General features: G+C 37.6%; 3 protein-coding genes and 1 pseudogene across 5 annotated transcripts; 1 reads left to right on the top strand and 3 right to left on the bottom strand.

Annotated features, from left to right (window-relative positions):
* Positions 1–239: 239 nt before the first annotated feature.
* On the bottom strand, positions 240–1,576 carry LOC126791560 (transcription factor MUTE). Its single transcript, XM_050518023.1, has 3 exons — positions 1,438–1,576; positions 845–1,279; positions 240–378 (listed from the first exon to the last, which is right to left on the bottom strand). The coding sequence occupies exons 1-3, from the start codon at positions 1,531–1,533 to the stop codon at positions 301–303; spliced, it is 609 nt and encodes a 202-aa protein (XP_050373980.1). The 5' UTR covers positions 1,534–1,576; the 3' UTR covers positions 240–300.
* A 1,457-nt stretch (positions 1,577–3,033) lies between these two features.
* LOC126791561 (dual specificity protein phosphatase 1) lies at positions 3,034–5,777 on the bottom strand. Of its 3 annotated transcripts, none has more exons than XM_050518024.1 (6): positions 5,632–5,777; positions 5,172–5,288; positions 4,929–5,064; positions 4,479–4,596; positions 3,795–3,940; positions 3,034–3,286 (listed from the first exon to the last, which is right to left on the bottom strand). In XM_050518024.1, exons 2-6 carry the CDS (start codon positions 5,277–5,279, stop codon positions 3,261–3,263), a joined length of 534 nt encoding a protein of 177 aa, XP_050373981.1. In that variant the 5' UTR covers positions 5,280–5,288; positions 5,632–5,777; the 3' UTR covers positions 3,034–3,260. The 3 variants fall into 3 exon arrangements, with proteins under 3 accessions (XP_050373981.1, XP_050373982.1, XP_050373983.1); XM_050518025.1 differs by having other exon boundaries at positions 4,479–4,533; XM_050518026.1 differs by having other exon boundaries at positions 4,479–4,530.
* Positions 5,778–5,943: 166 nt separating this feature from the next.
* Positions 5,944–11,242, top strand: LOC126791551 (probable DNA primase large subunit). Its single transcript, XM_050518012.1, has 18 exons — positions 5,944–6,104; positions 6,283–6,448; positions 6,532–6,613; positions 6,710–6,769; positions 6,941–6,998; positions 7,325–7,344; positions 7,796–7,879; positions 7,972–8,036; positions 8,167–8,215; positions 8,309–8,356; positions 8,443–8,532; positions 8,745–8,804; positions 9,263–9,322; positions 9,585–9,659; positions 9,942–10,027; positions 10,408–10,501; positions 10,606–10,713; positions 10,924–11,242. The coding sequence occupies exons 1-18, from the start codon at positions 5,975–5,977 to the stop codon at positions 10,969–10,971; spliced, it is 1,383 nt and encodes a 460-aa protein (XP_050373969.1). The 5' UTR covers positions 5,944–5,974; the 3' UTR covers positions 10,972–11,242.
* A 470-nt stretch (positions 11,243–11,712) lies between these two features.
* On the bottom strand, positions 11,713–20,388 carry LOC126792236 (26S proteasome non-ATPase regulatory subunit 2 homolog A-like; annotated as a pseudogene).
* Positions 20,389–20,707: the final 319 nt, after the last annotated feature.

Genomic DNA, 20,707 nt, shown 5'->3' with positions numbered 1-20,707 from the left:
CTCTGCTATGAAAAAGGACTATATATACCCTCTGTTTATTCTCTTCCTTGAAGATGGCGTACGTGGTGGCATATTATGCATGTATTAATAGTTAAATAAAGTCTATAAAGAGTTCATATATTCAGATCAAAAGGAGAGTTCATACGTAGTGCACAAACATTGCTTATTATCACCATTTTTCGGTGAAATACGTATAGCAAATTAACCATGCATCAAACTAACTTAACCAGTACGTACGTACTCGATCAAACTAATAATATGTCGTCTGGTTATTGTGTTTGTGTTCCTCGATCTTCTAAGTTAAGCAGTGTCCGAGCGCAAACTCTGTTGAACTTCAAGAACTAGTTCCTCTACGCTCAACTGACACTCCAGTCCTATCTGCATGCACAAGCAAATAAGCAAAGAAAATACGCGATCGCGAGTCATTATTATACGATATAATTACAAACTATAGTAGTACGTACTCCATCAATATTGCTGATGGCCAGGTAACCAATATTTGCTTGCTAAGTTACTCACGATGATCGTGACCATGGCTCTTAATCCCTCTTCTATTCAAAATTGATAATATATTTATGTGTGCTATTATGATCATGGTTCATTTAGCATTTTTTGATGGGATTCAGATTAGGTTCTCCAACAACTACGAGGGAATTAAAACCCTAGAATGTTTCCCAGTATCATTTCTCTTGCATGCATCTGTTGATGAAGGTCGACAAGTACTATTATGCTATTTATGTGTGTGTGTGTGTATATATATATCTTGTTATGGATAGTTGATAATTAATTATAGGTCATAGATATATAGGTTTTTAGTTTCTGTTACAAGGCTAGATTAGTATACCTTGACGACGAAAGAGTATAAGACAGTGTCTTCCATGCTACTTATGTTGAGATGAAGGACCTCAAATGAAGACCTCTCCAGCACACTTATTATCTTCACAACTTGACCTGGAATTCGCCTGGATATTATCTTCAACACGACGTTGGACCCTGAGAGTTTCGCTTCGACGTCTGCCACCGGAGAGTTGCAGCATGCTCCTAGTTCTTTGATCGCACGGTCATGATTTTGATCGATCAGCCCAAAATTGAATTTAGGGCTTTGATCAAGTTGGGGTGGCGGAGTCGGTGGCAGTAGTAGCAGTGGCTGTGTCGGACTTGGATTAGGGCTAGGGCTTAGGCTCTTCCTCCTCCGTTTATTAGATTCCAAAGACTGCAAAACTTGATGCAACTCCTTGATGAAATCTATCACACCCCCTATGATTGATGCTTGGTCTCCCTACCATTAACAACAAGTTTAACACAAACTTAGTTTGAATCATACATACATAACAGAAAAGAGAGTAAATTCATAAGAACAAACACATCACAATTTCGGGTTCTTTTTAGGGTTTTCCTCTAGGATTGAAGCCAGAGAAAACGAAGTATAAAGGTTACCCTTTTGATGTAGAAACATGGGGTTAAAGTGCGTAGAACTTTGAGGTGCTCGTTCATCTGTTTCCTTCTGTTTCTCTCCACAGCTATGTGAGACATGGTTAATCGTCTGGGTAACAAATGAAAGCTGTGTCCGTCTCTGAGTTTCTGTAGCTTTGTTTCCTCTCTATCTGATCAGCCACTTTCTTTGAACTTGAAAACTCTGCTATTTATACTAAACAAGATTCATTGAAACAAGGAAAGAGTTTACGGCACCACCTGTTGGGTTCATATTAAATGCTCTATGTCGCATTCTCGTGAAGAAATTTTACTCCATTTCTGTGTTGAGAGAGAGAGAGAGAGAGAGAGATAGAGAGTATTATTACGCGTCTCAAGTTTATGAGATTAGGTCGAACTACGTGCCCCCCGTGGGTAGTAAACAGAAGGAAGATGATACATGATACAAACAGAAACAAGAGTAAGAGTGGTGGTACTAGTACTACTATAGTTACTTATGCCTATCTTTCATTTCCCATGCACATTTATATATCGCTACTCTCTTCTCTAAATGTATCATGCATCGCATGCGCGCTCACCCTCTTCATGTTCTTGTATAACTAGCTAGTTAACTAGTATGAAAACATATATTTTAGTTTTTCCATAGCCACACAAACGATTAGGAGTCGAAAGGAAGAGAGACACCCACAGAAGCTAAATATGATGGTTGCGGGCTGCAAGTTCATCTTCCTACTTTATACCTAGCTAGCTGGATCGATCAAGTGCTTTCTTAAATGAGCACCAACGTATGCTAGTAGCTGTAGCTAGTTTTTCATGCTCTACATTCTTGTTTTCCAACTCACTTCGTAATCTTTGCGATATCATTTCATAATATGATCTACTTGTTAGTTTCTGTTTAAGAGATATATCTATATTGTAGTACGATTCTCATCAGTGATTATTTGAGTACAGAAGATCCGTTAAGAGGAGCAATATTGGGAGGCAGTTGCCGAGAACAGTTTGTAGGGTAAAGGAGAATGATACTTTACAAGTCACACGGACACATTAGGAGGGTAATTTATCACACAACTAGATTACATCCGTTTCTGTTTTCCTTTACTAATAACAAAAACAAAATAGTTGGGTGGGTAAGATACCCCAAGGACCTCGAGACATAAAAGCGACGCAGGGAACATCCATCAACATCACTGAACTGCTATTGACATTCTGGTGATATTAATACTCTACTGAATACATAAATGAGGTTCATGCCCAAAACAATCATAGAGTAAAGAATGAGAGAGAAGGAAACACAGCAAGCCTTTCCCGCTAGCTCGCTACTCTTGTTTAGTGTTTGCAGGAGATTGCACTAGAAGGTTGTATGAGTTTCAGGTTTATTGTAAATGTCGGTCTCAATTTACACAACGAAAATATACCCGAGATTGACATCCATCCAAAAAATATGGATTCTTTCAACTTCAAGCACTACCAACAGAGACCAGTCATGTAACACATCAAGTATACTATTGTTCGCATCAACTTATCCGCGATGGTCACAGCACCAAGGCACTATTGTTCATAGTGAATTTGATATAAAAGTTAAATGTAGACTCAGATTCATCCTTCTTGCTTCATTTGGTATCGTATCATCTTCTCATGGGTAGTCATTAAGCAATACACTGTATCCTGGTTATTTACAATTTACTTTAAATTCTAATCACCAGCACATGGCTCATCATTCTTTCTATTTTTTGGTAAACTATAGGAGTTCTATATCACAAAATGTTTCATCTTGGTAATTAGAGTAAACGATGTTCTTCAAGGTATTTTCCTCGTATAGTTGAAGTCCTTCAAAGTTTCTTGTTCTCTTCATTTGCTACAGTATAAAGAAATCCATGGGAAACAAAATTAGAACGGGAATTGTTGCAAAATATAACCAAATGCTAGTCCTGAAGGAAAACAAATAAGATATGACACCATGCAGCTCAGGTGATAATAATGAATTCTGGAGTCGGTAAATTACAGAATTCCACACCAAGACAAAGAAAGGATTCTTTGTGCTTCACTTGGACTAACATGACTTTTTGATAATTCTACATGGCCATGTAATTCTCTACATTAGTTAAATTTATTTCTGGCCTGACTTATATGACAGCATATACTAGCTTCTACTAATATAAGCTTTATTCTACCACTAGATGGGCTACAGACTGACGAAAATCATTTTCACCCACAGAGTTGCATTATAATACTGCTCAAAACTAAAAATTCAGATGAAGTTTATATTGTTATTTGGCTCAGGAGGATGCGAATGTTTCATGAAATAAAAAAGTAGGCATATACGACTCTAGTTGGATAAAAAGTGTAATGATAAAACTGCGCACCATGAATGGACCTTTCAAAGACCTGCAGTTGTGAAATAAAACCAGCATTGGGAGATGCCTGTGGCCGTCTGCTCCGCACATGTTCAAGAGCTTCATTTAGACTCATACCATGCCTTTTCATCAGATAAGCAAGAACAATGGTCACACTGCACGGTTAAAGATAGATAAGTCGAGCTTCATCTAAAAAAAGTCCCAAATTGTAATAGTGCTTAAGTTCCAGTTATATGGAGCAATAAACAAGCTAATTAGGGTTGGGTACAACTCAAGTCTGATTTATGTTCAAATAAAGTAAGGTAAAATTAACTAACTCGTGACCTTGATCAAGGTCAAGTAAAATTTACACAGAAATTGGAAGTACTAAAAAATGTTATGCTTTTATATCACACAAGGAGATATATCAAAGGTTAAGTAAAAGTTAAAACCAGAAATTGAAACTACAGATTGATCTGTTTTATATCAAAGGTTTATATTTTACAAGCATCACTTTTCAGAATTCATAAGAATTAGATATACTCAAGGCTAAATATTATAAACATAGAGGCAAATTTTGTAGACGTCATGTATAATCATATTTCAAGGGTTCACTGTTACAGGTTAGGATAGTGCTTGACATTAAAAGTGGTATTCTTTTCATACAACTAAGATAATCTGGAAATAATAGCTTAGACAGGGAGAGAAAATTACCTCCTGGATTTTCCCACAAAGCAATGAACCAAGACACCACCAGATCTTTTAGCTTCTTCAATATAATTGAAACATTCATCAAAGTGCTGTTTCAGGTCTGTTGATTCTTTGTCCATGACTACCTCAATTTTCAAAGAACGCCAACAGGAAAAAAAAAATTTAGTTCTACAATCTTCACTGGAAGCAATAATTATGATTTGTAGTACATTTTGATTAGGTGGGGGCATGATAGGTCGGTACTTAATAGGTCCATAATGACAAAAAAGTTGAACAACCATCACAACTATACAAAACAAAAGGACAGATCATGCTAGTAGATTGAGTGACAGAAATACAAGAAACTTCAAGACAATAAATTGAAGCAAATTGCCTCACAACACAAACTGTAGTTCAGCAACCTAGACAAAGAGTAGAGCAATAGAAAATGGAAAGAGGACAGGCAGTTATTACCATTCAAGACCTTATACACAAATTCATCTGGATAAGCAGGAGCCAATGAACTAGCCACAGTCAAGATGTGAGTGATGTTCAAGCTCTTAAGTTCATCTTTGTTATGTGCAGCTCCAATTGAACCCAAGAAGAGACCCTGGGAAATGAAAACAAAAGAACACCCCTCACTGCTGAATATCGAGCACTATAAACAAATTCAAAATCAATAATGTAATGACTGATAAGTCAATTCACATGAAGAACCTCTTCAATCTTGCATGGAATATTGTCCTCCTTACAGCACCTCGTCACATTTATAACTCTCAACAAAGCCAATATCTGCTTCCTAAGGGATTCATCCATCGGATCCATCACCACTCCCTACAAGGTAAGTAACAGAAATGAAGAGACAGTCAGACTCAACAGATCACATATCTCATGCATTCGACGATTCAACAGTTATAAAATATAATCGCTTATACTAAATCCATCTCATACTGACAAACGCCAACATCAATCAGGTTCTAAAGATCATATTGCGGAGTGTGTGTGTGTGTGTGTATAAATATCAAATTGAGAGAATCAAATGCAGTAATCCTAGCATTACAGAGAGTACAGCACCAAGAGTGAGCAAGATTCAAATCAACATCGATTCCTTGGGACAATTAGATCGAGAGTCGTAAAATTAGAGAGCTGAAATTGAAAGAATTGAAGAAGAACTCACTCGGTAAGCTGGAGCTGCGAGTAGACCCACAAATGAGGGGTGTGAGGAAGAGCGCGTCTGAGTTTGCGGATCCAATCTGATAGCTTTGAGTAGTCTTTGGGTCTTCAGGTTTTAGTGAAATTTGAAGTTAATCCCTACACTTTGATCATATGGCATTCTGGCCCGTGAACATATATTATTTCTATTTGGCGCCTTGAACTATAAACTATTAATAAGTAGGGCAAGTTCCATTGACACATAAACCCTTTCCCGCCATTGTTTCTCGTGCTGGCTGTTTTTGGCGCGCAAACTGTTAATAAATCTTCACCAGCGCCGAAACTCACTTTCCTCCGGCCGACTAAAAATGTTAGCCTTCCGATCCAGAAAACCCGTCGGATACGACGACCTGCCGACTCTCCCTCTCTACCGCTCCGCCCCGGCTCTCGATGTCCGCCTCGAAGTGTTCGAGCTTTTCGCCATCGACCGCCTCCGAGGTTATCCCCCCACTTCTCTCTTCTTCCCTTTGATTTCGTCGGGCCTTCGCTCCGATCCGATTTTCGTTTGCATCAAAATCCAGTTGGTCTGATCATTCATATAGTTGCAATAGTTTGCAATTGAACAGAATCGGATTTTGCTGCTGATTGGAATTAACGATGATCTTAATTTAAACAGTGCTGAAAGGGATATCCGATGGATTATCGCGAGGAAAGAAACACGATGAAATGGAGAAACTGGTGAATGATCTCTGGAAGGCCAACATGAGGCACCCTGAGGCATCACAGGTCATCAACAAGGACATCATTTCGCACTTTGTTCTGCGTCTTGTTTATTGCAGAAAGTAAGCACCTTGTGTTTCTCTTTTCTGTTGTTTGGTTTGTCGAGTTTGATCTGATATTGTACTTGTTGTTTACTTTGCATTAGCGATGAACAGAGGAGATGGTTTCTTTCCATGGAGACTGCCCTATTTCGTCACCGTTTTCGCAATGAAAGACCTGAGGCTCAGGTAGTCGGGATACTTTTATTTTGGGTGTCTCAATTGTCATTTTGATTCTAAGTTGCTCATGAATTCTATTTTGAACTTGTTGTTTTGGGTCTGCAGAGGGCGCTCATGGCACAATTTGGTCTTGCCTACAAGAAAGTTGATATGTCAGAGCTCGAGGTAATTACTTTACTCAATTGGTTTGTAGTCTGATGAGATGCGGAAAGATGAATTTGCATTGGATTTCAGAACTGTTTGAGATGTATTACAGTGGGATACTTTCTGAAGTCTACAACATCTTAGTAGTATGTGCTGCAATTACTATAGTTTTTTTTTTATCTTCCTTTACAGAGTGTGATGGACAAACTGGCCCAGGTTGCGCGTGCCACGAATCAATCTTTACCCACTGGTATGGAAAAAGTATATGGTCACTTAATTGTCCACCTAGTATACCTCAATAAGCACTGTGTTTTTCTCTTTTTCAATATTTATGGTCTTTCACAATACAATACTTCCAACTCGTTAAAATGTCACTGATAGAACGTGAACTGTGTGTCACTTGGAGGCACTGTTATCAGTGTTATGTGCACTATTGAAGTGTCCGGTACTTCTTAGGTCTTGCGGTAACATGCTCATGCAATTGTTCTTCATAAAGTTTCCAAAGTGATGATATACATTTTCTGTTATGTCTATGTTCTAATTCTTTTCATTTTCTTTATTGTCATTGTTTTGCAGTTGATGCCATATTTTATAAGGTGTGTTCACTTTACTTGTTTTGTATTCTATAACATTATGGAACCCAATATATTCTTTAATCTTTATTCATGAATTATGAAAATTGGTCTTCTTTAAGCGGGATATTAGTCCTCCAACTTTTTTGTATGTGGTTTCCACAAACTATTTGGGTTCCTGTTGGTCAGCGGTCCTCAAGAACAAAGTGTCATTTTTAATAGTTTTCATTCCATATATTGCTGTGGGTATCATTAAAAATCAAGTAGAGAAATGAAATTATCAGAAGATTATTGAAGTCTATCTGGCTATCAGCTTCAAAGCCTTTATGAGGTATCCATGAGAGTAGATGTTTGATATAATGATAATTAGATTTGTCTTAATGTGTTTGGAATGTTTAAGATTACGTCCCTGCTCTTATAATTTTGAAATTAAGAACATATCTCATCTATGTCGTATTCCCCACCCTTCATTAAGGTACCATTTGAAGAAGTTCCAGAACTTGTCACTAGCCGTAGAGTATTCCTTAGCAAGGGGAATGCATATATTGCCATGGGTCAGGTTAAAATTTAAGCTTTCTTTTGAATCTTGCGCTGAATCCAACTAATGAAGAAAATAACCATTTCCTTTCCTGTCTCCTTTCCCAACTATAGGTGGTTTCCCTTGTTGCCACACATTTCCGCAGTCATCTGTCAAAGGCATTGATGTTGACTTTCAGGTGATGATAGCTATATAAATTCAGAAAGTATATATCCTCTCATTGTTTGAAAGTTTAAAATCTTATCCGTGATAGCTATTTACTTAACATCATTTTTTTTTTGCTCTGAAGAAAAAGTTTATGTTTGCAGAAAGTGGACATCAACACTCATAGAACAAGAGAAAGATCGGCTGACTCCTGTGAGTTCTGGATTGCAAACCTTGAACGACACAGCAGCACTTATCTTAAGTTTGGTCTTTGACATTCTTTTTTGTTCTTTCATTTCTGTTTAGATAGTTGAAGCCTTGGCCACAAGCTACCTGGGCCCGGACTATTCTCAGGTTGTTCATCACCTATTTCGGTCTATTACCCATAGGTCTAACTTGTTTAAGTTGAAGTTGATGAGACCTGTTGATTGTCTTTGTAGCCAAAAGAATTTGCTGAGATATCATTAAGAGATATTGATGACATAGCTAAGAGCTCGTTCCCTATGTGCATGCACCACCTATTTCAAAAGGTAAACAGCTCGCCATACACTTGAGCTTTCTATGTTTCTCCGGCTTGTTCTTCCTCTTTTGATTAGCTACAAAAGAGAGAAAACACAGAGAACTGATTGATCAACCCCACTCTTTATTATCTGCTTCTTGTCTCAAATACTTCTTTTCTTATGATGCTCATAGATGTCCCTTTTATATTTATATTATTTGACATATAGCCACTCGTTTGCAGCTGAGAGAGGAGCATCACCTGAAGCATGGAGGGAGAATGCAGTTGGGTCTATTTCTCAAGGTATTTAATGCTTAAATCCTCTTATGTCCTGTGTTTACGTGTGTGCATAAAATTGGAATGAGATTATGAGAATATGGTATGCTTCCTGTGGTTGCGGGAATGCCATTCGAAATAAAGGCAGGCATTGAAATTCTCTATAACATGTTATTCTACTTTTGGACTGTTGGTCAGTTGGGAATCAATATGCATTGTGGTTGCCTACAACACATAGTATGCATTGGTTGAATTAGTTGGCATTTTACTCTATTTAAGCATAAAATGAAGATAACAGCGACTTAAAATGGTTGGATGTTGTATGTTAGTCGCATCACATTGATGGTGATTAATGATAACCAAATGTGGAACTGTTAGTTGAAATTTTACAAGCACGACACTAAATAATCATAAGAATCATGTTCTATTATCTTGTATCTCAATTTGGTTGTTGACATGTGGTTTTGCTCAACCTCCATGTGCAGGGTGTTGGGTTAAAGCTGGATGATGCGCTTGCATTTTGGAAAGCCGAGTTCTCACGAAAGGTGACGACTCTAGTGTTCTTAGAGCATTTCATTCAATAATTTTTCATCATCATAAGGGCATAAAGTTTCAACTATAATTTGGTAAAGCATGTTATCAGCCATCAAGGTAGCAGTCCATTTCCAGCTTACTATCCATATTCTAAATACATAACGGGATGTTTTAGTATGAAATATATACAAGTATAATGCTTTGCTACTGCCTGTCTGGTCCTTATAATTTCCATACCTTTTGATCTGACACCTAGTAATTAACATGCAATAGGTTGGTGCTGAGAGATTTGACAAAGAATATGCCTACAGCATACGACACAATTATGGACGAGAAGGAAAAAGAACGGTATGACATCAATCTTACTATTGTTGAGAGTTTACAGATGCTATATACTTGGGCTCAATTTATAACAATGAAAACTCCTGAATGATGAATTCAGAATCAAATCATAGGATACTCTGAATATGAATATAAGGAAATTTCTGGTTGTTTGATTTTGTTCTTCCTGTTATCTGTAGATGCGTTGAACTTTTTAGTTGTTATCACTGCTTTAAGATCTTGCAAAGCTCCAAATCTGGTGCCGTGTGTGATTATTACCATCTAATATGTTTGTTTTATACTTTACAGGATTACACGCCTTATTCCTGTCAAAAGATCATCTCATCTACTCCTGGCATAGGAGATCATCATGGATGCCCTTATCGACATTTCAGGTTTTTTTATGAAAAACCTTTCACTTTTCAGGATTCTATTTATATAAACTAAAACAGACTGATAAAAAAGTTGTGACGAAATAATCTCTAAACTTGACATGCACGACATTACCGGTTATATTAGATTTGATAGAACTATTGAAGCAAATAAGTAATTTACTATCATCGAGACTCGAGAGTTTACAACGACCATCTAACACCACAGTTCTGGTATAATGAAATGATATTTCCACCTTGGCTAATTTCTTCATATTTGTTTTTGTCCTGTTTGTTATTACAATTCCTTTTTTCGTGTTGCTTCTGGTCACTTTTATTTTTGAAATAGTGGGGTAATGGTTTTCTATAGTTTTATATGTTGACTCATCATTTTCTTGTAACAGTGAAGAGAATCTCACAGCTGCTCTCAGTAGAATGGGAGTTAATAGTCGTGCTCTTGTCGATGTAATGAACAAAGTTCGGAATAAGCATTATCAGGTGAGTTGTTACCAGATGCATAAAAATAATAATTGGGAGATGATTTTGATTTTGCTCTGGCATGATGCTGATATGTTTAGACTATTTGGCAATGTCTGTATCAGTTGGCATGCACCTTAACGTTTGAAGCTGTTCATGGAACATCATGTGAAGCTGGGATTAACCATCCAAATCAGTACTTCTCTGACAGCCAAATAATTATGAAGTCAAAGGTACATTTAATGTTTCATAGATACCGTAAAAAATCTATAGGAGCATAAATGCATAAATTTGGTGTAATGAATAATGATCGATGCACTAGCATGAGGCAAAAATCTGCTGCACTCCAAGTTTTAAAGTTTTCCTTAAATTTCCAAACCTTAGAGTGAGTTTTATAGATGTATTTATAGATGTAGTACATACTTAAACGGGTTTTTCTGCAGAATCAATCTACAGAAAAGGATACACAAATGCAAATAGATTCGTCTTGATGAGAAGGAGCTGTCAGCTCCAGTATTCTATACGTGATGTAACATATTGCTGTACTTCAGCTCAGCTCTGCACAAGTTTGATGTCCTGCTAATCGGGCCGAAGTAATAATGTAATCTTACACATGTATGAATCTTGTAGGGATAAAGAACAAATTCTCGTGATTTATAATTTTAAGGTGATTCCGATTCACGTAGTATAGTCGAGTTCTAATTTTTCTTATCTTGCGATTTGCACCCGTCCTGAAAAATTAAATGCTCATGTTTGATTGTATCATTCCGTATCATCAGCAATAATTTGTTTGACATTTTCACTTAGTATGAAAATTGAGTGAGGGTAGCTGAAATTCCTTGCTATTGAAGTATAAGAAATCCTCTACAATATTACCATCTCAAATTACATGCATAAGTTCTGGTAGAAAGGCATAACCTCATGGTCCTCATCTCAGAATGAGAAGTGAGGTATAACAAATCGGCCGAGTAAGACTTCAGTTTGTTCCAGTTGAGTAAAATATAGAAAAGTTAAATCCTTAGAACCTTTCATACAGATAGACACAGATCAACTATATAGATTTGTTAACGCTTTAAAGCTATACTAACACAGGTTCTCAATATTTCAGCAGATTCAAGACTACTAATGATTTAACTGATTACAATCGTCATTCTCATGAAAATTTTCAACATAATAAATAAAATAAAAACACTAAAAGCATAGGTATGTAGCCGCTGTCATGCTTGGCAGAACTAGTCTTCCCTGTAGTCCAGATTTTCCCTCAAGATGACAAAGCCTTCAAGGAAGGGAGAGAGGGGAGTATATTTCTCACCTGCAGCCAGAACAACTGGTGTTGAGTGGGTTTGGAAACCAGTTATTGTTTTTGGATGGCCTGCCTGCCCTACAACATCCACAGCTTTTCCTACTCGAACAGGAACAGACAAGGGTTTCAGATTCTCATCCACAGTCATCAACATTCTTGGCTCCACCGCGGTGACAAGAAAGTACAGAACATAATGATACTTGCCCAAAATAATGGCTTGCATATCAAGGCAGGCATGCAGCATGACTATGATTCCACCAAGTGATGCTGGTGATAGCAGGAAGCGGTCGGAATGGTACGGATTTAGAGTTGCTAAACCCTTTCCCAGATGTACAAGACCTTGAGCAATTCTCACGAACTCACGAAGAAGAGAAGGTCAGCATTTTTGTAGTAGTAACTTGAAAGATTGCGTAGCATGGCGTCTATTCTTGCATTGTTGGTTCCTGCACCTATCAAACATAAGGAAACCACTGCAGACATTGCCACTTCTGAATCTTGTGTCATGGCTAAATTTGCTTAATGTGTCCATGACATTGACCTTTGGGTTCGATACACACAGGAGACCAAGGGCTAAAGGAATTGCCTTCCTAATGTTATGTTGTCCATACTATAGAAGATGCTCTAATGAACGAATTCCCATTTCAAGTCCCAATTCTTCATCCATTGGTATCATAGCAATTCCAAGCACAGCAGGTCCCTGGTGATTTTCATCCTTCTCCTCAATATGTTGCAAACATTAATGGCCGAGAAGGGTTTCAACCTCGAGAACATCTCCTGTGTTAATGTGAGGGATAGATGGAGAGACAACTTTGTGAGCTGTGTGAACCATGTTACTCATGGTGGTAGAACAGCTAGGATGCATCATTAGACATTGTGTTACAGCAATGCAATTATGCAAGCTCATTTCCTATAAATAGCTAGTTTTAGCTTTGTATCAAATATTCATTAATTAAGCAATACACTTCTCTTCTTGGTATTAGAGCAGTGCTCTGTTTATTTCTGGTTTTCTTTTTTTGTTCGTTGCGTTTTCTTTGTGCAAGCTTGGCTGCACTCTTGCTTGTCAAAATTTTTTCAGGTCTTCTAGTTGTTGTAGCAAGGGCACACAGCCTTGTTGCCATAGTAACCAGGGGGAACACACAGGCACTTGCTGCAGCATTTCTGGCAGAAGAACATGCAGGGATTGTGGTATTGGTAGCTCTTCATCCTCCCTTTGGCATTGGTAGCTTTGGCGACGTCAGCAACCATTCCGTATGAGGTGCTTGCCTCTCATGTCTCCTTACCCTCTTTTCATAATCTTCCTGCCCGTGTTTTCGGTTGTGTTGCTTTTGTCCATCTTCCAAAACACCAGAGGTCTAAGTTAGATGCCCGGTCTGTTAAATGTGTGCTTGTTGGGTATGGAGGACATCAGAAAGGGTACCGGTGCTATCATCCACCTACCAAGAAGTACTATGTCACTATGGATGTTACTTTCTTTGAGGACATGAGCTATTTTTCCTCTTCCGATATTTCTCTTCAAGGGGAGAATTCGTATTTTGAAGAGCTGTATCATGGAAGTGGGGAGACAAATACGCTAGTAGATATGGCGATAGGTTCGATTGAGATTACCAATATGTCAGCTACACAGACACCATCAGATGATTCCGGTGTCATCGCTCCAAAGATTCGGGTACCAGAAGATGACAACACAACTGCCCCTCATGTCTCCCATACTACTGTTTATACACCTGACTAATGCTCTCCTGGTACGGAATATCACTCATTTGAGGTTAGTCATTCTATTAGGGCTAATACTAGTGAGGCTAATAGTAGACAATATGTCTTGCCAAATAGGTCTAGCCAAATAGGTCTACTCGGGGTTAGCCAATAAAAAAATATGAACCTACCCTTCAGGCTAAAGCTAAGTATCATGTGTCAAATTTTATGTCTATCAAAAGATTGTTTAAGTCATATGAATCATTTGTGAATCAAATATCTAATGTATCAGTGCCTAACAAAGTACATGATGCATTAAGAGATCCAAAATGGAGGAAAGCAATGGAGGAAGAGATGAAAGCATTACAAAAGAACAATACTTGGGAGCTTGTAGCTCCACCACATGGCAAGAAGACTGTGGGATGTCGTTGGGTGTTTATAGTAAAGCATAATCCAGATGGGTCAGTGAGCCACGCCTAGTAGCAAAGGGGTTCACCTAGACATATGACATAGACTATGATGAGACATTTGCACATGTTGCAAAGATAAACACTATTCGGATATTGCTCTCTTGTGATGCTAACTTAAACTGGCCACTTAGACAGTTTGATGTTAAGAATGCATTCCTCCATGGAGAACTTACAGAAAAAGTGTACATGGATCTTTCGCCTGGATATGCGTCCGCTTCTCCAAGTAACTTTGTATGCAGATTGAGAAAGTCGTTGTATGGTCTTAAATAGTTGTATGCGTCCGCTTGGTTTGGAAGATTCTCACAATTCATGAGGAAAATTGGCTACAGACAGAGTAATTCAGACCACACATTATTTCTCAAACATCAACAAGGAAAGCTAACAGCCCTAATTATATATGTTGATGATATAGTAGTTACTGGGAATGATATTGTTGAGGTGGATAGATTACATAAACAACTAGCCACATAATTTGAGATGAAAGACCTAGGTACATTCAAGTACTTCTTGGGCATTGAGGTAGCCAGGGGAAGTGATGGTATCTATCTGTGTCAGAGAAAGTACATCCTTGATCTACTAACAGAGACCGGTATGCTGGATTGCACTCCCATTGATACTCCTATTGAGCAGAACCATCGGTTAGCAAAGTACCCAGATCAAGTGCCCACTGACAAAACTCGTTACCAGATGCTAGTTGGACGCCTGATTTATTTGTCACATACCAGACCAGATGTTGCCTATGCAATAAGTGTAGTGAGTCAGTTCATGCATGATCCCAGTATGGATCACATGGATGTTGTTGTGAGGATTTTGAGGTACTTGAAGTCAGCTCCAGGGAGAGGAGTAATGTTTTCAAATCACAACAATATCTTTGAGGTTTGTGGCTTCACATATGCAGACTGAGCTGGAAATATTACAGATCAGAGGTCCACATCAGGGTACTTTACCTTTGTTGGGGGTAATCTTGTTACGTGGAGGAGTAAGAAACAAAAGGTGGTAGCTCGATCTAGTGCTGAAGCAGAATACAGAGGTATGGCTTAAGAAGTGTGCGAGCTGTTATGGCTTCAGAACTTGCTACAAGATTTAGGTGTTAAGCATAAATGTGCTATACCGTTGTACTGTGACAACAAGGCAGCTATTGATATTTCACAGAATCCAGTGCAACATGATCGTACAAAGCATGTGGAGGTTGATCGTCACTTTATAAAGGAGAAGCTAGACGCTAAAATCATTTGCTTTCCGTTTGTTCCTACATAAGAGCAACTTGCGGATATGCTCACAAAAGGAGTGTCGAAGAATGTCTTTTATGACTCACTTAGCAAGTTGGGCATGGTTGATGTGTATGCACTAACTTGAGGGGGAGTGTTAACGTGAGGGACAGATGGAGAGACAACTTTGTGAGCTGTGTGAACCATGTTACTCATGGTGGTAGAACAACTAGGATGCATCATTAGACATAGTGTTACACCAATGCAATTATGCAAGCTCATTTCCTATAAATAGCTAATTTTAGCTTTGTATCAAATATTCATTCATTAAGCAATACACTTCTCTTCTTCCTGTTCCGGCATAAGCACAAGAAAACAAAGTTGAAAGACAATGGCTTCTGAATTTTTCATTAAATGTGTCTGAAACTTGAGCAGTGGCTTCAACATTGTCTTGCTTCCAAGGTACACAAGGCTAACCGAAATCAGGCGAGCAAGAGGATCTCCCAACTCTGCGTCAGTTCGGTCCATTAGTGCAAATATTATAGCTTGAGCTACCTCTTCATTGCAGGTACCAATGAATATCAACCCTAATGAGATTGCAGTAAAGGTGACAACATCAAGAGGAGCCTTTGCTTCATTAAGTATAGGAGTCAGCTGACTACCTATCTGCTCATTCTTAGAACCAGCATATGCAATCCCTAGTCCCATTATTGCACCAATGCGAATAGATGGATCTTCCTTATCCAGATATTCCCCTAAAACCGCCAGTGCCGGATCACATTCATGTTTTACACCACAGTTGAACATTACAATCCCTAACAAGGCACCAGCAGTAACATGGTTGTCATTTCTGTGCAGGTACTTGTCAATGTGGGAAAATCCAGAGTCAACATCCCACAGTGAAATCATACCTAGACTTGCAGCAGCGCTGATCTTTCCATGCTCCTTATTCTTGAAAAGCCAATGATCTTTTGGTGGTTCGATTGTCGTCATCACTCATCCTGACCAAACCCTGCATTTACGAATGCATTGACAAAATGTATCAGCCAAGTTCTGTCTAGCTGAACCTACAGTACTACCACTAACCAGACCATCAAGCAAATGTGCGCCTTGTGTTGAAATATGGAATGAGATGAACACAAGACATGAATGATTGGAATTCGATCTGAATTTCTTAGATGCAGAAATACAAAGGCAAAACCAGCCTTATAAAGAAAAAAGACTAAAAAACTGAAGCTAACAACTATACTGTGCAAACTATAATACAAAGACTAACAACTAAAACCAGAAAAAGAGGAAAAGAGGAAAAGAGCCCGAGCACAGAGAAATCAGATCTGCTTGAGGAGAAAAACCCAAATGCATGGTCTGCATTTAATACCCAGATGACACAAGAAAGCACAAACGACCACCATCCAATAAACTGAAAACGACATGAAAGGGAACAAACGACAACAATTCTGCAGAGACTGCAGTTCCACTTGCAGCCTTGCCTCTTCAGTCCCTGCAGTCATGCCAGTTGGAAATATAGGAAGGTTATGTGTGTGGGTTATGGCAAATCTATAGAACTAATCGCTTCAAGGCACGTTGTAGTAACCCTATCGTTCAGACTATATTTGCTCCCACTACTTGTGTGTGCAAAGGGATTAATGCAAATAAGCCTTGTGGATACAATGAAGCCTAGCAATCCTGCTATTGTTGATCGGTGTCTTGCACTTACGATGAACAACCAAACACTCAATTGAAACTAACAAGAGGTTCAGGGGTTATAGAGAAACTGAGTACTAAGAATATAGAAAGGTTTGATCTATTGTATCCGCATCATATCTACTCCTTTATATAGGAATATACATGCCTGTTCAATTTGGTATAACAACCTTTAGAAATGATAGCACCCTTCGGTTTGCTATGATAACTAAAGCATATAATTAATGCCAATAGTTAACAACATATTGGTGTTTGTGAAGCAATACAATGCTCACCAACTCAACCGTTCAAAACTGTTTTCTATAATTGAGACTATTGATATTTGAATTGTGGTGATCAGTCACAATTCTCTTATCATCTTCTTTATAATTTGAAATTATTCTAACAATCCTCCACCAATTTCAAAATATAAAGTATGTACACATTATAGCCTCTTATAAATCCCTGAGTAAACTCTTGGAAAACGTAGTGCATAAACTATGGTGTCTTGTGGACTTGAACCTTAGTTTGAACCTTAGTTTAGTGATAATATATCAAATTTAGTTCAAGGTGGCGAAGTAGCTTTGCTTTGAACTTGCAATCTTATGTGATCCAACCAGACATATTTCACACAGTATTTTTCTATTTCTCTTGAGTGTTTTAAAAGCCGACACGTGAAATGGCTTGTGTCTATATCTAATTTCTTGAGTGCTCTAGAGCCTAGTCCAAGTCGCATAGAAGGCGGCACCACCTTCGACACTCATATAGGTAAGCATGTAGTACCCCTGTAACTATAGTACTTTCACTCATGCTTATTAAGAGTAATTACTCAACCTCCACCATTCATTACAGGTACCAAGCACTTTTACCTTGGGATGAAATATATTTACATACATATGTATGCATATATATAAATATTTCTAGTGCTTGCAATCACTCATATAATGTACTTTACTCATTGAACTCAAGAGCTTGATGTTTCAAGTGTTGAGTTGAGTTTCCATCATTGGTGATTAATTACAAATGGACTTTAGTCCCATCCTCTTTGATGTCTTCCACACCAAATCTCTTACAAGTCCTTTAGTTAATGGGTCAGCCAAATTTTGACTTGACCTTACATAGCTAATGGTTATAACCCCATCAGTAATCATTTGCCTCACCGTGCTATGTCTTAAGCCAATATGCCTAGATTTTCCATTATATACTTGGCAATAGGCTCTGGATAGTGTTGCTTGACAGTGAATAGAGATTGGAGGAATTGGTTTAGGCCAAATAAGTATCTCTATTAATAAGTTTCTTAGCCATTATGCTTCTTTACGACATGATGCTAAGGCTACAAATTCAGATGTCATGGTAGAGTCTGATATACACGTTTGCTTTTTAGAACACCAAGATATGGTGAAGGTACATATATTGGCCTCCATATAGTTGATGAAGATCCAAAGGTGTGGAGGACAAGTCATGTAGATTTGGTATGCAAAAGGAGAATTTAATTTGTTTCCTAATTGGATTATGAAAAGATTATGGTTTGTTTTTCCTACCAAAGAAGTCTCCACCGATTTGATTATGGGTAGATTGATATATATTTGGGAATATATATTTAGTTAAATGGTGTTTGGGAATTGTTATAGAAAAGAGATTTATTTTAAAAGGTGTATTCCATATTTATATGGATTTTTTCCTTTTCTATCTAAAGTTGTATTAGGAAGGGATTTGAGTTTAATACCTATTTATGCTAGGGTTTAGATGATGGCCGGCTGGTATATACAGGATATATATATGCAGTAGGTTAGTGAGCTTTCAAGTACACACGGATAGAGAAGAAATAAGGTGAAACCAAATAGAAGAAATTTCACAAAAAGGAGAGCTTAGTGCTAGGAGATCTGTGTGACTCCATTGAAGACCTTAGTGGCAACATCAACGTTCTTAGTGAGGTTGATCATTCGTGTGACTACAACGATCTTAGTGAGGTTGTATCGACACTTGAAGCAACGATCTTATGAGGTTGTTTCATGCTTGATTGTGACTATCAAGTAAGAAGTATTTTTACTTTTGAGAATAACATTATTATTGATTAAGGTGTAATCATTGTAATATTGTTTATTCAATAGAAAAGTAAAATTCTTCTACATATTCCGCTGCTATTACTCGTTATTGTTATATCTTGTATTTTCATATGGCTCCTCCATCAAGTGTGAAAATCCAACCAGTAGTGGATTTATGATCTTCATGATCATTTATCCAATTTTTATATATGTATCCATCCAATACCGAAAGATATCCACCGTACCATATTTCATAATCCATGGTACCTCTTAAATATTTTATTATCCTAGAGAGTGCTTGCCAATGTAATTGACTAGGATTACTCGTAAATCTACTAAGCTTACTTACATCAAAGGCTATATCAGGCCTAGTGTAACTCATGGAATACACTAAAGATCCAATGACTCTACAATATTCAAGTTGATCTACTGCTCTACCCTTATTAGGATATAACTTGATGTTTTGGTCAAAAGGTGTAGAAACAGGTTTCTGATCAAAATGATTAAATTTCTTTAATATCTTTTCTATGTAGTGAGATTGTGTTAACAACAAACAATCACTACATCGTTTAATTCTCATACCAGGAATTACGTCTGTTTCTCCCATATCTTTCATGTCGAAGCTAGAAGATAAAACTTCTTAGTTGAGTTTATACTCTCCATATCAGTTCCAAAAATGAGCATGTCATCAACATATAGACAAATTATTACTCCTCTATTATTTTGGAACTTACTGTATACACATTTATCAGATTGATGGATTTGAAATCCATTTGATATTATAATTTTATCAAACTTCTCATGCCATTGTTTAGGAGCTTGCTTTTAAACCATATAATGATTTTATTAATTTGCAGACCTTATGTTCTTGTCCAGACACGATAAAACCTTTCAGTTGATGCATATATATTTTTTCATCTAATTCACCATTTAAGAATGTCGTTTTGACCTCCATCTAGTGAATCTCAAATTTATATATAGAAGCCAAAGCTATAAGCACCCTTATGGTTGACGTTCTTGCCACATGAGCATAAGTATCAAAATAATCGATGCCCTTTTTTTGGGTGAATCTTTTTGCTACCAACTAGCTTTGAATTTATCAATGGTTCCTTCTACTTTCATTTTTTTTTTAAATCCATTTACAACCTATTGGTTTAGATCCAGAAGGTAACTCAACTAGTTTCCAAGTTTTGTTTCCCATGATGGAATCCATTTCATCGTTAATTGCTTCTTTCCAGAAAGAAGCATCTTGGGATTTCATTGCTTCCTCATAGGTTAAAGGATCACCTTCTATACTAGAAGAAATCATAGTTTTCCTTTTAGGTGATTCTCTTGTACCTTCAACTAGATACACTACGAAATCTGGACCAAAAGATTTTCCAATTCTTCTTCTTTTACTTCTTCTAGGCTCATCAGTTTCATTAGACCCGTTGGGATCATTAGAACTCGAGAGACTTGGAGTATCAAGTCTATTCTCATTTTTGCCTTCTGGAACTTCTTTTCCCATATTGGTATTTGTAGGCAAAAACATGAACCAATTTTCAAAGAATTCTGCATCTCTAGATTCTATAACAGTATTGACTAGAGGTGGTAAACGGGCCGGCCCATTTATTTATCGTGCTGGACTCGGGCTGGGCCATTTGCTTAAATATTAAGCCCGGACCGGCCCACGGCCCAAGCCCATATCGGGCCAGACTCAGGCCCGTGTCGGGCCAAGAAGCGAGTCGGCTCGGCCCATTAGCATTATATGATACAATTAAAATAAAAAATATTATGTACTCTGAATATTTATTTTATATAACTATTTAGAATAGTAAAATAAATAA

The sequence above is a fragment of the Argentina anserina genome, chromosome 4, assembly GCF_933775445.1.
Source record: "Argentina anserina chromosome 4, drPotAnse1.1, whole genome shotgun sequence".
In the NCBI taxonomy this organism is placed as follows: Eukaryota; Viridiplantae; Streptophyta; class Magnoliopsida; order Rosales; family Rosaceae; genus Argentina; species Argentina anserina.
Note: the sequence above shows the minus strand (reverse complement) of the source record. Positions and strands in the feature narration are given on the sequence as shown.